This window comes from Vanacampus margaritifer, chromosome 15 (assembly GCF_051991255.1).
Source record: "Vanacampus margaritifer isolate UIUO_Vmar chromosome 15, RoL_Vmar_1.0, whole genome shotgun sequence".
NCBI lineage: Eukaryota > Metazoa > Chordata > Actinopteri > Syngnathiformes > Syngnathidae > Vanacampus > Vanacampus margaritifer.
The window spans coordinates 20,547,898-20,560,990 of NC_135446.1; the positions used below are offsets into that span (position 1 = coordinate 20,547,898).

At 44.4% G+C, this 13,093-nt stretch overlaps 2 protein-coding genes across 3 annotated transcripts; one reads left to right on the forward strand and one right to left on the reverse strand.

Moving 5' to 3' along the window:
• The first annotated feature begins 134 nt into the window (after positions 1–134).
• Positions 135–2,908, forward strand: tspan12 (tetraspanin 12). Its single transcript, XM_077545642.1, has 7 exons — positions 135–390; positions 759–841; positions 926–1,061; positions 1,160–1,225; positions 1,322–1,429; positions 1,505–1,648; positions 2,446–2,908. The coding sequence occupies exons 1-7, from the start codon at positions 325–327 to the stop codon at positions 2,677–2,679; spliced, it is 837 nt and encodes a 278-aa protein (XP_077401768.1). The 5' UTR covers positions 135–324; the 3' UTR covers positions 2,680–2,908.
• A 492-nt stretch (positions 2,909–3,400) lies between these two features.
• On the reverse strand, positions 3,401–11,153 carry LOC144035702 (A-type voltage-gated potassium channel KCND2-like). 2 transcript variants are annotated; one of them, XM_077545640.1, is made up of 6 exons: positions 9,886–11,153; positions 7,495–7,657; positions 7,101–7,184; positions 6,676–6,777; positions 4,840–5,045; positions 3,401–4,602 (listed from the first exon to the last, which is right to left on the reverse strand). In XM_077545640.1, exons 1-6 carry the CDS (start codon positions 10,995–10,997, stop codon positions 4,443–4,445), a joined length of 1,827 nt encoding a protein of 608 aa, XP_077401766.1. In that variant the 5' UTR covers positions 10,998–11,153; the 3' UTR covers positions 3,401–4,442. The 2 variants fall into 2 exon arrangements, with proteins under 2 accessions (XP_077401766.1, XP_077401767.1); XM_077545641.1 differs by lacking the exon at positions 7,101–7,184.
• Positions 11,154–13,093: the final 1,940 nt, after the last annotated feature.

The following is a 13,093-nucleotide window of genomic DNA, read 5'->3' on the forward strand; positions in this document are numbered from 1 at the left end:
TGCGTGATGTCCGACTATAGTGAGGAGGAGGAACTTGAGGTCACATTTTTCCCCCTGTACCTCCTCCGGGAACAGACATCCTGCCGAGAATGACGTGTACGCGCACGTCATCTCACGACTATTTCGAGAGCGTGTGCGTGTGTGAGGATTCAGGAGTGATAGCGACTCACAAGTTCGCACTAGCAGGCTGCACCTGTTGTTCGACTTTTTTTTCCCCACCCCTGCAGAGGAAGACTGACTGCACATTGGTGTGTACCGGCCCGGCTCGACCCAGCTCAGCATGCCGCCGCGCTGGTCCGAACTATTTGAGGTCCGAAGCGTCCGATGGCGAGACAGGACGCCGTAAAATGCGTGCGCTTTTTCCTCTACGCGCTCAACGTCCTCTTTTGGGTAAGAAGTGCAATTTGATTGGACAAGTTGAGTTGGTTCAACTTCTGACTCAGTTATGTGACTCTTAAAGACGAAAGTTCATTGACTGTCGAATGTATCGAACTATTTCTTTTACCGGTACTTTAGAATTTCACCCACGTGTATAAATCAAGACATTTTCATTCATATTCTAAATCCTTGTTGTTGTGTTTGAAATTGTGTTTGTGGTATGTCTGTCTGCACGTGTGTGTGTGTGTGTGTGTGTGTGCGTTTGTGTGTGTGGCATGTTTTACATTCTCAGATGTTATTTTTGTACCAGCATCTGATCTCTATGTGCGTGTGTGTGTGTGTGTGTGTGTGTGTGTGTGTGTGTGTGTGTACGCTTGCAGCTGATGTCCGCGTGCATTCTGGGAGTGGCTGCGTGGATTCGAGATTCCCTGAACGCCGTCCTGACTCTGACCGCTCACACCAGGTTGGTGTGCACGTACACCCAACACAACTACAACACTCAACTTCATGTGTGTGTGTGTGTGTGTGTGTGTGTGCGCGCGCGCAGGCTGGAGGAGGCTGCAGTGCTGACGTTCGCACCCGTGGTCCATCCCGTCCTCGTGGTGGTGTGCTGCTTCTTACTGATGGTGGCCATGTTGGGCGTGTGCGGCACGCTGCGCTGTGACCTCATGATGCTCTCCTGGGTAAGACGGCTTCTGATTGGCTGAGATTGATTGCCACGCTACCAATTTACACAATCATACATATATACAAATGAACACTTTTTGAGTTTGTGTTGCAGTACTTTGGAAGTCTGCTGGTCATTTTGTGTGTGGAGTTGGCCAGCGCTCTGTGGACTTATGAGCAGGTGTGTCACACGCGCGCGTTTTGTTATCAGCAGAGGGGGCGACACACCTGGCTAACAGTGTTTCGTGTGTGTTTGTGTGTCACCTGCTATACTTAGCCGCCTGTGCAGCGCTCTGACATGATCAGTCTAAAGTTACGGATGTCAAACTTCGGCCTTCGCCAGCATCAGTGGCTCACACACACCTGGAACACCTTTCAGACAGAGGTCAGTTGGCTCACACACACACACACACACACACAGACACACAACAAACATGGCAGGCTTGTTGTGTGCGTGTAGTTTGAGTGCTGTGGGGTGATCTACTTCACGGATTGGCTGGAGATGACGGAGAGGGAGTGGCCTCCTGACTCGTGCTGTTCCAATCAGTATCCAGGATGCGCTCGCCACGCCCACCAACACGACCTCAGTGATCTCCATCAAGAGGTGAGAACGAAGCTGATCGTGACACGATCATGTCCTGACTTGAGAATGATGGGACATGACAATGAGAATGATGAGCACATGACATGATGAGCACATGACGTCTAGAAATTAAAACGTCATGAAATAAGAATGATGTCATGATATGAGAATGATGATGCCACGAGAGTGAAATATCATTACCATGAGGATCATGTCATGAGGTGCGAATGGAATGAGATGACAATGTGATTATGTCAGGAGAAAGAAGAGCCATGACATGAGAATGATATCCACAAGATGAGACGATGTCATGAGATAAGAATGATGCCAACATGACAATGGGATAAGGCCATGAGAAAGATATGTCAACACATGAGAAAGATATCCACCATGAGGAACTGATATCATGACATCCAATGATGTCATGAGAATATCTGACATGAGAATGATATGACATGACAATGAGATGATGTCTTAAGAATATCTGACATTATCTTGAGATGATGTCACGGCATGAGAATCAAATTTCATGAGAATAACAATGAGATGATGTTATGTTAAAATGTCATGACACAACAATAATCTGATTCACTGTATCTGCCATGAGAATGAGATGATGTGTCATGACATGATGTCATGAGAATGAGATGTCAGGACAAGAGAATGAGATGATGCCATCACATGATATGTGATATGATAAATGAAATAGTGAAGCGATGTTATGAGAATGAGATGCCCTACCATGAGAATGATGCCATTAGAATACAATGATGTCACGAAATGAGAATGACCTCACATGTCCTGTTTCTCACCTCTAGGGCTGCGGTCCAAAGCTGTTGTCTTTCATTCGCTCCAGCCCGCCGCTGCAGCTGCTGCGCTTCCTGGGCGTGACCTTGGGCGTGGCCCAGATCCTGGCCATGGCCTTGACGCTCATGCTGCTCTGGACGCTTCACTATGGACGCAAGCGGCCCAAAGAACAGCAGAGCTCGCCGGCGCCACCCGGAGGAAGCATCATTGCGCTCGCTCATGGCCCGCCCACTGAACACCACTGACACGCCGCGTCCTAGCATTATTGTCATATTCCATGAGAAATATTGACATGTATATAATTTGAGACTGAGTGTGCGTGTGGTGTGTGTATATACTTTGTATGTGTGCGTGTGTGTGTTATTTATGTGTACAGTATGTATGTGTGTGGTTTGTGTGTATGTTTATGGTGCAATTAATTTAATTTAATAAAACATCTAATTTGTCAAAAAATGCTTTCAAAAATAAACAAGTTAAAATCTTTAAAAAATATATATTTTTGTGTATGTTTATGTGCACGTGTTGTACAGTATGTGGAACGTGTTTTGCATATGTGTGTATGAGTGTGTGTTATGTTTGCATGTTTTTTTTAAATTAATTTAACCATATTATAAATTAAAACATTTTCTAAATGTAGTTGTAAAATTGTTTATTTAAAAAAAGTCATTATTTTTAAATATTAAGATAAAATTTAATTACCATGTAACATTAAAACAAAATTTGAAGGCTAAACCAAGTCATTAATAAAATCCATTAAAACATTGTTAAATGTTAAATCAATTTTAGCTAACAAATTTTGCGACAAAACACCCAAATGCAACAATTAATTGCAGGATTCTTACTAATGCAAAATCTCAGTGGGGCGGATTAGAAACATTTGAGATGGTTCTGCCGTTGTCATGGCAATGCTGTCTTTGTGTTCATTTCCTTTTGCTAAGGAATGTTCCCAGGGGTTAAAGTTGACAAAGGAAGCGAGCGGAGGGGAAACCAACTGGACAAGCTCAGCGCATTAATAACAGTCGGGACCCGCCCGTTCTTCCTGAGACAAATGAGGGCTTTTATTTTCTATAACGGGATTTGTTACAACACGGCACACACTGTCAATCATCTCTCGCTCCTTCTACATGCCACAAATCCACAAAAAATACAAATATTATAATCATCGGAATTATTATGAGGTTTGACAAAGGAACATGTTGAATTAGAAAAGTGATGCATGATGGGATGCACGAGGAAGCTTAACTTTGCATATTGACACAAAATCATCAGTATTCTTGACACTTGAAACAACAAGTTATACATAAACGATTTTAAACGATGATAGCAATGCATCCAGGCCTTGAGTTAGCAAAGCACCCTTCAACCAAACTTCACAACTGGGAAGTGGCGTTGACAGCGTTGGCGTTACGTTCTTTCCAAACAACTTTGGTTGTCTTTCTCGCTAGGGCTGCTGCCCGATACTGTGTGTATGTAGGCAAAGGCTTTCCCGTGGTGTTCCACACGGTACAATCTTAGGGATCTAAGTATTTAACGCTCTGCATACTTCTTCTCAGCAATATCATCGGCGAGGGTGAGGGTTTCACTACTCGTATTAGCGCACAGATGTTAACTCACTGCCCTCGTATTCCAAAGTTGTTTAAGCTGGATATGAAGTATATCGAATAAACGCTCAAATTTCTTCTCAGAGGTGTCACACTTCATGCTAACAAATCAATAAATGAACAAATAAAGTGTCAGGCATCTTTGAAAGCGCCTCTGCTGTGAAACTTAATCTTGTATTCAAACCTGAGAAGCTGCTGTCCTGAACGAGGCTAGCAGATAGCTTAGCATTTAAAAAAAAAAAAGCACCTGAACTATGAGTTGATTATTAGCTCGGTAGGTAGCATTAATACCGTACAGCGCGTCAGTCGTCTTTGTGCTAAGCTCATTAGCGCTAGCATTAGCACGCAAAAGCCACAAATTTGAGCTTTCTCCTTTGTTGTTGCTCGGCTTACTTTCACGACAGTGTTCAGAGCTCCGAAACGTGGACTTTCTTGGAGGTCTGGGAGAGGTCGCCTTGGGGCGCGGTGGCGGGCGGCGGTACACTACCGATGGCGGCCGCCGCAACCCAAGGCCCTTCAAGATTGAGGGGGACGGCTTCCTCCAGTTTGGCGTTCAGACTGGAGCGACTGCGGAGAGAAGTCGGATGATGTCCGTCAAAGTCAGGAAGCAGCCAACCGGAGGTCAAATGAATATATGGAAATGTCATCAAAACTTTCTTCCTCTTCCGATTGTATGGTAGAGCGGCACTCATGGTTTGGGGAGGCTTTGCTAACTCATGGCCTGCATGCTTCCATTCTTAAGAGCATACTAGCACATGGGCATTCATCTGGATATTAAAAAGGCGGCTTTTCATACAGTTTTACCTCTGTGGTCGTTGCGGAGCTTGAGTGGTGCCAGTGTTGGACTTGCGTGGGTCCAAATGTCTTTGTTTGGTGTGGGCACAGCAGGACGTTAAAGTGGGTGGCGAGGTAGATGAGAAAGAAGAAGAGGACGAGCGAGAACGGGCCTGTTTCAACAAGGCATCCTCGGAGTTCCACTCCAATGACGTGCGGTCGACAAAGTGCAAGTTCTGATCCATTCATTTGTATATGTTGACAACAAAAAGAAAGTAAAAAACAAGTGAGTCAATTAAAAAAAAACAACAACGAATAATTATATGAAAATAATCTTACAAGAAAGAATGCATGCCTCCAGATGTGGATATGTACAGTTGTGCCTTTTAGAAAATAATTTTTCATAACAAATGTTGCAATCTTATTAGAGTGAAACTGTATTTCTTCCCTCAGAAAAAGATACATAAACTTTGTTTGTTTGTGTGTTTTTTTTTTTTTTTTAATTAACCCGCAAACGATATCTTGCATCTGATTGGACAATTTTTTTGGGGGGGTCCAATCAAATCTCAGCTTCAATGTGAGTGTTGCATAAAACCTGCCCAAACACACAACGCAGGAATTGATGTATTTTCTTAACCAATCAGATTTCAGATTTTGTCCGACTTCTGCTCTGATTGGTTGATTAGAGCTACTCGAGTGTGATTCTTTAGTTACTGTACATCTGCTGACGTAACAGAAGAAAACAAATATCGGACATTGCTAATCATTTCTTTATTTTCTAGGCGGACCTTTCAAGTTAAACTAGACGTTGGCTGGTTTGCACCCGGTAAAGGATTTACTCGCCACTGATGAGCGGCAACAACTCGCTAGCAGCTAGCTTGAACTGTTGCTAGCAAAAGAGAATGGACTGTCGATAAATAATTAGCCTTTCTGGTGAGTACGACGTATTTTATTTAAAAATGTTATGTTTCGGTCGTCATATTATATAAATAATAGTAATAAACTGCCATATATTTAGGCTACATATAATGTTTTTGTATTATGTGGTGGCTACAATTTTATTAATTTGTTTATTAGCATTACTATCTGTACGTGTTGAAAGAGTTAACGAGAAGTTCTATTTTTTTAAGAGAAAAACTCCTAGATTAAAGGGAAAGGTTATATTGTAATAATATTAGTTTAATATATAATATAATATATATATATATATATATATATATATTATATAATATATATATATATATAATAATAAGGTTTTTTTTGTGCGTATGGGAAAAAAATAACCCTTAACTCTTTGACTGCCAGACGTTTTCAGAAAAGGGATGCCGTGGGTGCCAGCCGATTTAAGCATTTTTGACTGATCTTTCAAAGTCCACAGAAAATTACGTGTTTGGACTATGGAAACACACATACTACCAAATGAAAGATTGGACTCTCATCTTTCATCAGAAAAAAAAGTTTGTTTCTACCTTATTCCGTTTTTCAGTAATCAACAATAGAAAATGGTTAGTTTCACCTCTGTTTTGAAAAAAAACGTCTTTTAACGTCTTTGGCACTCCTCCATAGGATTTTACTAAACGTTATTTAACGTTTTTGGCAGTCAAAGAGCTAATATTTTATTTTGAGATGCATTTTCTAAAAATTAAGCCCCACAATTTCAACTGCAAAAGTAATCCTGTGTAAATGAAGTCTAACATTTAAAGAATAAATTTACATCAAGTCCAGGACTCCGAGAATTATCTGCATGCATGTGGTACGAGGAGATACTTCAACTTTACCGATGGCATCGCTGAGCTGAAAGTTTGGATGCCCTAAGACTGACCCTTGTGCATCCCAGCAGAAAAAAATATTTGCCAGTGAGCTCACCGTAGTTTTCTCGAGGCAGTGTAGCAAGTGGTGATGATGGTGCGCCATGGTTGCGTTGGCGTTGGCCTTGTGTAGCAGCGCCTGGCCCGCCTCCTTGGACGCCTTCAGGACACACAGACGCAATGTCACAGTCACATGACATGGCGCTTGTCAACTAGTGCACAGTTGACTTCGCTAGTAACATGTAGTTCTTCTCGTATGCTAAATTGCCCTACAAATGTGCAGTATTGTCACGGAAGGCAGGAGTGGGGAAAAAATGTTACTAGTTAAGAGTTCTACTAGTGCACCCCAGAGGTTTTAGTAGTGGAAGAAGAAGTTTCAAGAGTTTCTTTCAGTGGTGGGTTCGAGTCAGGAGAAAACTGTTGACGGAAGAGCCAAGAAGCATCCAGCATGCAACACCCTACAGAAACGTCACGTGCGAGTACCTCAACGTCGGCCAGCAGTTTGTAACGCAAGTAAGCGCTGGCTCCTTCGTTCTTTCCCGCTTGAATTCTAGCCAGATGACTTTTCTGTTTGTGAACACATGCGCACGTTCAGCATCGAAGCGTCTGGAACATTTGATTTTTTTTTAAACTGACACATGGTCATTCCGTAAAAAAAAAAAAAATCCGTAAATTTTAATAATAAAATCATTATCGTTGTTATTAATAAGGTTGATTTGCCGATTATTTAAGAAAATAAATACAAATTGTTAACTGTACTGTATTTGTAAAATGGTTTATTTTACTATTATTTAGATATTTTACTATTTGTAATAAATCAATGAACCAATAATTTCTTTGAGATAAACGGGAAAAATGCTTAACAACACGCTCTCACCTTCTGTGCCCGCCTCTTCTCGGCACGCTGACTCTGATGGTAAATGCGGCTGAAGTTGGACACGATGACGGGCACGGGCAGGGCGATGACCAGCACACCACTCAGCGAGCAAATGGAACCCACAATCTTGCCCATGATGGTTTTTGGAACCATGTCACCGTACCTGAGGAACAGGTCATAATTCATCAGGTCAGTCCATGAATCTGTACTTCTTGACTTTTTCTTAAAACAAAACAAACAAACAAAAACCCATGTGAGATGTGTGCAGTTGCTTCTGCGTCCACATGGGGGAGCCAAAGATCATGCTTTGTTTTAGACACAACGGAATGCACCACACTCTGAATTTATGAAGAAGACAGCTAGTCCACTTCCTGTTTCTGTTGTGTATGATGAACATTGCTCATGCACAGTTAATTACTAAATGTGTTTTTTTTACAAGGTGAGAAGCCGATCAGAGGTGAGACTGATAGACCAATGCTTACAAACATCCACTGACACCTGGCACTGGAGAATACCTGTGACCCATGTGCTAATAAATGTAACGAACAGCGCTTATTCTCGCTTGCTAATTATGTGGCAAAAACAGCTTTCCAAAATCCAGACTGACATTTTTAACGCTTCTCAGCTGTAATCAATTTATTCATAACAATAAGTATAATCATGTCAATCAGTATAATTTTTTTTAAATATAAACAACAATCAATATGATCATAACCTAGTCATAATCTATATAATAATGACAATGATGAAAATAAAAATATTAAACTAATCATATTCATTACAATAAATATAAGCATAAGAATCCATATATCCAATTCAATCAAAATCCTAATATATATTTAATATAATCAAAATCCTTATAAAAATAACACTAAATAGAAAAATCTATAGATTACAACGATCTATAAAATCTTTCTAATCATAACCAGTACGAAAATAGCAAAAAATGTATCCATAACAAAAAAATAACATATACTGTAATACATTTTTTTTTTTTAAAACATCATATCTCCAGTGAATCTCAAGTCCTTAATGCGAAAATATGATTTGACTTCTGACTTGTTTTAACTCGACTAATAGCCGCATGCGACCTATTCTGACCTCTGGAAAAAGTTGCCTGAGGCCGCGTTGTGTTCACGTGCACGCCGCACTTATGAAGCTATTCGAGCGGAAACGTGCACGAGCCTGCTTTCTTATTTACAGCGGGACGCCGGCGGCCATCTTTGACTATCACCCACTACGTCACGACGCCACGTGTGCACCGCGATGCAACGTTTTTTTGCGCGATACGCGCGCGTTCACATGTTGCGGCCAGGTGACGGGGATCAGGTGCTCTCAGAGCGCACCTGGACACACGTGATCACACGCTAGGCCCCGCCCACAAGCTTTTGCAGCGCGCGCTTTACCTTAAGCAAGGATGATGTTGCCATGGAAACAAAGCTGATGATGCAATACCACAGCCCACAAGTAATTGTGTAACTCTTCATTAAGCAACCAATTAAAAAAGAGCCTCATCTCATTAGATTAGCAGCGTGAACAGCACATCAGGCTTCATTTGTTTTGTTTTTTTCAACACGTGTGCGGAGGGTGATCCTGTCGCAGCATGGGACGTGCGACTAAATAATCCATGCGTGTGGACACCCATCTGCAGGTGTATCACTGAAACATGATCCACATATACACACTAACAGACACGCACGTGTGTACACACAAGTCACGGTGCAGCTGACATAAAGCATTGAGATGAGGTCGCTTCTTGTTGCCGTAACCATGACAACATCCACCAGTTGACACCACGAGCCAACTGGACCTCAGTATCAACATGGACCGTTTAACAACCGTATCAGCAGGACCTGCCTAAGTGTACAAAGTTGTTATGGTTTACCTGAGGATCTTATCAGAAAGTTTGCAAAACTTTACCCCCGGTTGCTCCTGATGCTGCGTCATCAGAAGTCAAAATGTGAAGCGCTTTGAACGAATTGTGAGGAGGAAAACCCCGATATAAATGAAGTATCATTTACCATTGAGAGGAACCAGGTGAGGTGGCTCGGGCATCTGGTTCGGATGCCTCCTGGACGCCTCCCTGGGAACACCTCCCCATGTCCTACCGGCGGGAGGCCCCGGGGACGACCCAGGACACGCTGGAGAGAATACGTCTCTCGGCTGGCCTGGGAACGCCTTGGGATCCCGTCGGAGGAGCTGGGTGAAGTGGCTGGGGAGAGGGAAGTCTGGGCTTCCCCGCTAAAGCTGCTGCCCCCGCGACCCGACCCCGGATAAGCGGGATTGAAGACGGAACGGAACGGAACTATACAGTGTTGGCGAGTGTCCAACCACTAAGTAAGCAAAGCATCACCTACCGAAGTGTCGCCCCATAACGTGTGCATCACCTACCCGAGTGTGGTCATGGTGACGATGGTGTACCAGAAGGCGGCGGGGATGGAGGTGAAGGCGGAACCCTTGGAGCTCTTCTCTGCGTAGAACATGACCGTGGCGAAGATGATGATGGCCATGGTGAGCGAGAAGAGCAGGAAGCCCAGCTCGGAGGCGCAACTCTTCAGCGTGTAGCCCAGGATGCGAAGACCGGCCGAGTGGCGCGAGAACTTGAAGATCCGGAAGACGCGGAACACCCGAAGCGTGACGAAGGCGCCGCTCACGTCTTCGTTCTCGGGCATGACCAGGCCGATGTAGTAGGGCAAGATGGCCACCACGTCGATGAGCGACATGACGCTCTTGACGAACTTGAAGCGGCTGGGGGCGGCCACCAGGCGGAGGACGTACTCAAGTGTGAAGATCAGCACGCAGGCTGTGTCCATGCAGAAGAAGGCCAAAGCGTAGCGCTCGCCGCACGAAGTGGACTTTGCATGTACGAACCTCGCCCCGCACGGGACCGTCTCTAGAACATTGGCGAGGACGGACACAGCAATGAAGAACCCCGTGACATAATAGAACACCAGCGCCATAGTGGACGTGTGCGGGTTCTCAAAGGCTCGCCACAGGGACTCCCGGAAGTTCAAATCTGCCGCGATGGGCTCGTTGCTCGGGTCTGTCTCCTCGTCATCCTCGAGGCGCTCCTGGTTCTCCTTCCGCCGGTCTTTGTAGTCCTCATAACAGCAGTCCGCTATCACCTCCGGGATGATGCCAAAGAAAGTGAGCTCCTCGTCGAAAGCGGCGATGCACTCCTGCCGCGGAAAGTGCAACTTTCCGGTTTGGTAGAAGTTCAGGATGTAGCGGAACAAACTCGGGTCGCGGTCAAAGAAGAACTCGCTGCTCTCTTGCTGGAAGAAGAAATCCTTCTCGGAGCTTCCCAGAAGAGTTTCAGGGTAGCGCTCGAGAGTATCCCGCCATGTTTGGAATCGACTTCCACTCACGTTGAGGATGAGGACCTTGTCCTTCCCGCGGCGTCCTTGTGGCGGGACGGCCGGCATGGGCACGCTGGCCAGCGGCATCCAACCCACTGCCGCCGCACGAGCCAGCGGGAGCCACGCTGCCTGCCCCGAAGCCATCGTGGCAGAGGTCCGTTGAGTGAAGTTTTAACAGCAGAGGTCTCACACGGTGCAGGAGGTGCGCGCGCTCATCAGGAGGAAGGTTTGTTGCGCTTCCTCACGAAGACTCTTCTTCTTTGCCAGACAGCGCTCAGCTCATGGAGAGGTTGAGCAGCTGGCTTGTTATTACACAGGTGATGGATGCCCTGCTCCCCCTCTCAGGACCTTCCCCAAGGCATGTAATACCTCCCCCCGGACCGCCCACCTCCTTCTCCGCCTCTTTGTGTGTGCGCGTGTGTGTTCAACATGTTTGTCGACTTTTGTGTGTGCGCACTCATCTGTTTGAAAACAGGGGGCGTAACTTTGTTTGTAAAAAAAAAAGAAAGAAGAAGAAGTCACGTGATCAATACGCCTGAATTACTTATACGTGTACAAACACACACACACAGACAAGAATGCACGTCTTAACGCTACGATAATATTTGGGCATCCAGGAATAGCGTGTGGATACAGTTTGTTCAAGCGTTTGGGTCTACATCAAATTCATTATTAACTTTGAGTTATTTTTACTTATCAACACTCCCTGTCAATATATATATATTTTTTTGCACTGCCGAGATGATATGAGCATCCTCTCTCTTCATCCCCCTCACCCCCTCCCATCCCCGAGGAGACGTTCATTGAATTCTGCTTTATTCTATTTCTATTTTTAGTCGCATAATGGTCTCGCAATGCAAAAGAAAAGACGACGAGGCGCAAACAAACATCGAGACCACCACTATAGCATACAGGACTTGAAAAGAACTGAAGTGCTAGCGCTGGACTAGAAGAGGACTTAGATCAGGAGAACTTGGGACATAAAGAGTAGAAGGTCTCTGACAAGAAGATGATTGGAACTGGGAGGATTAGGGCTGGAAAAGCACTCGGACTAAGAATAGAGATGGGTGTCGTTAAGATACTAGATACTACCATTTATCGATCCGGTACAGTATTCTTATCGGTACTTTTTTGGTGGGAAAAACACCAAAACAAAAATATTAGAATTAACTTAACCACCTGTTGGAGGGGTCAAGGGGTGCACTGTGAGCTGGGCGGCGGCCAAAAGCAGGGAGGGACCTTGGCGGTCCAATCCCTGTTTCCATTAAATGGCTCGAATGTCGTGGAACGTTATCGATACTGCAATTTTTACACATTCAGCCCCGGGGTTAGTTTAATACCAGGGCTCGGTATAACATCCCTAGCTAAGACTGAGGACTGAACCGGGATTACGAGGACTTGGGGAGTAAGACTAGTGACAAGACTAGCACACACACACACACACACAATTACAGACACACTTTCACAGAGACATACAAGTCGACACAGACATGCACTCTCACACACACACATTTCCCCCTCAGGAGCACACAACAGTAAGGGAGGAAAGAGGCGTCGCCGTGGCAACAGCATCCTCCTAATGACCACAGCCTCCTGTGAACTTAATGACACATAACGACAGATACAAGACTAAAGTTTCCTCATGGGGGAGAATCAAGAAAACAATGACAACTTTAAATCACTTTTGGGAACTTTTCTTGTGCGTCTGTGCTGTAACGTCTGCCGAGTGAGGACTCGTGAATTTTACTCTCCGCGTTCCCCTTCTGTTCCGTAGTCAAATGTGCTTCAAATCAACAGACTGTTTTAATGAGAGTAAATTCTCACCCTCAAAGTCTTCACGCTAGTTACCTCATCTTCTACACACAACAGACTATTATGAGATGCTGTTGGGTAGTTTCGGAGGATTTTGTCAGCCAATAATTGGGAATGAGAAGCAGTGATAGGCTATACATGAGGTAGTCGTTTCTTGCTGGGGTTGGATGAGAGAATGATGAAGAGAAGAGGACGAAATGTGCCCCCGTTTGAGAAATGTGTTGGGTTATATGAGGAACATCTAATCTTAGAAATGGAGACGTTCATTTGTATTACTGTACATTGCATTGGAAAGGATAAGAATGATTAACGTTTGAATGAAGTCTCTGCTGCCACCTGCTGGCCAAAACCCCTTGACTGCTCATCAATGTCAGGGCACATATAAACAATGGAGTGGTAACAGTGGACACATATAGGAAAAAAAAAAC

What these genes read in the sequence shown, in the direction of transcription:
- tspan12 (XM_077545642.1), top strand. Translation starts at nt 325, where the DNA reads ATGGCGAGACAGGACGCCGTAAAATGCGTGCGCTTTTTCCTCTACGCG. An exon ending in ACTCTGACCGCTCACACCAG is followed by an intron (nt 842 to 925) that starts GTTGGTGTGCAC and finishes GCGCGCGCGCAG; the next exon opens with GCTGGAGGAGGCTGCAGTGC. An exon ending in CTCTGTGGACTTATGAGCAG is followed by an intron (nt 1,226 to 1,321) that starts GTGTGTCACACG and finishes TGCTATACTTAG; the next exon opens with CCGCCTGTGCAGCGCTCTGA.
- LOC144035702 (XM_077545640.1), bottom strand. Translation starts at nt 10,997, where the DNA reads ATGGCTTCGGGGCAGGCAGCGTGGCTCCCGCTGGCTCGTGCGGCGGCA. An exon ending in GTCACCATGACCACACTCGG is followed by an intron (nt 7,658 to 9,885) that starts GTAGGTGATGCA and finishes CCTGTTCCTCAG; the next exon opens with GTACGGTGACATGGTTCCAA. An exon ending in AACTGCTGGCCGACGTTGAG is followed by an intron (nt 6,778 to 7,100) that starts GTACTCGCACGT and finishes TGTGTCCTGAAG; the next exon opens with GCGTCCAAGGAGGCGGGCCA.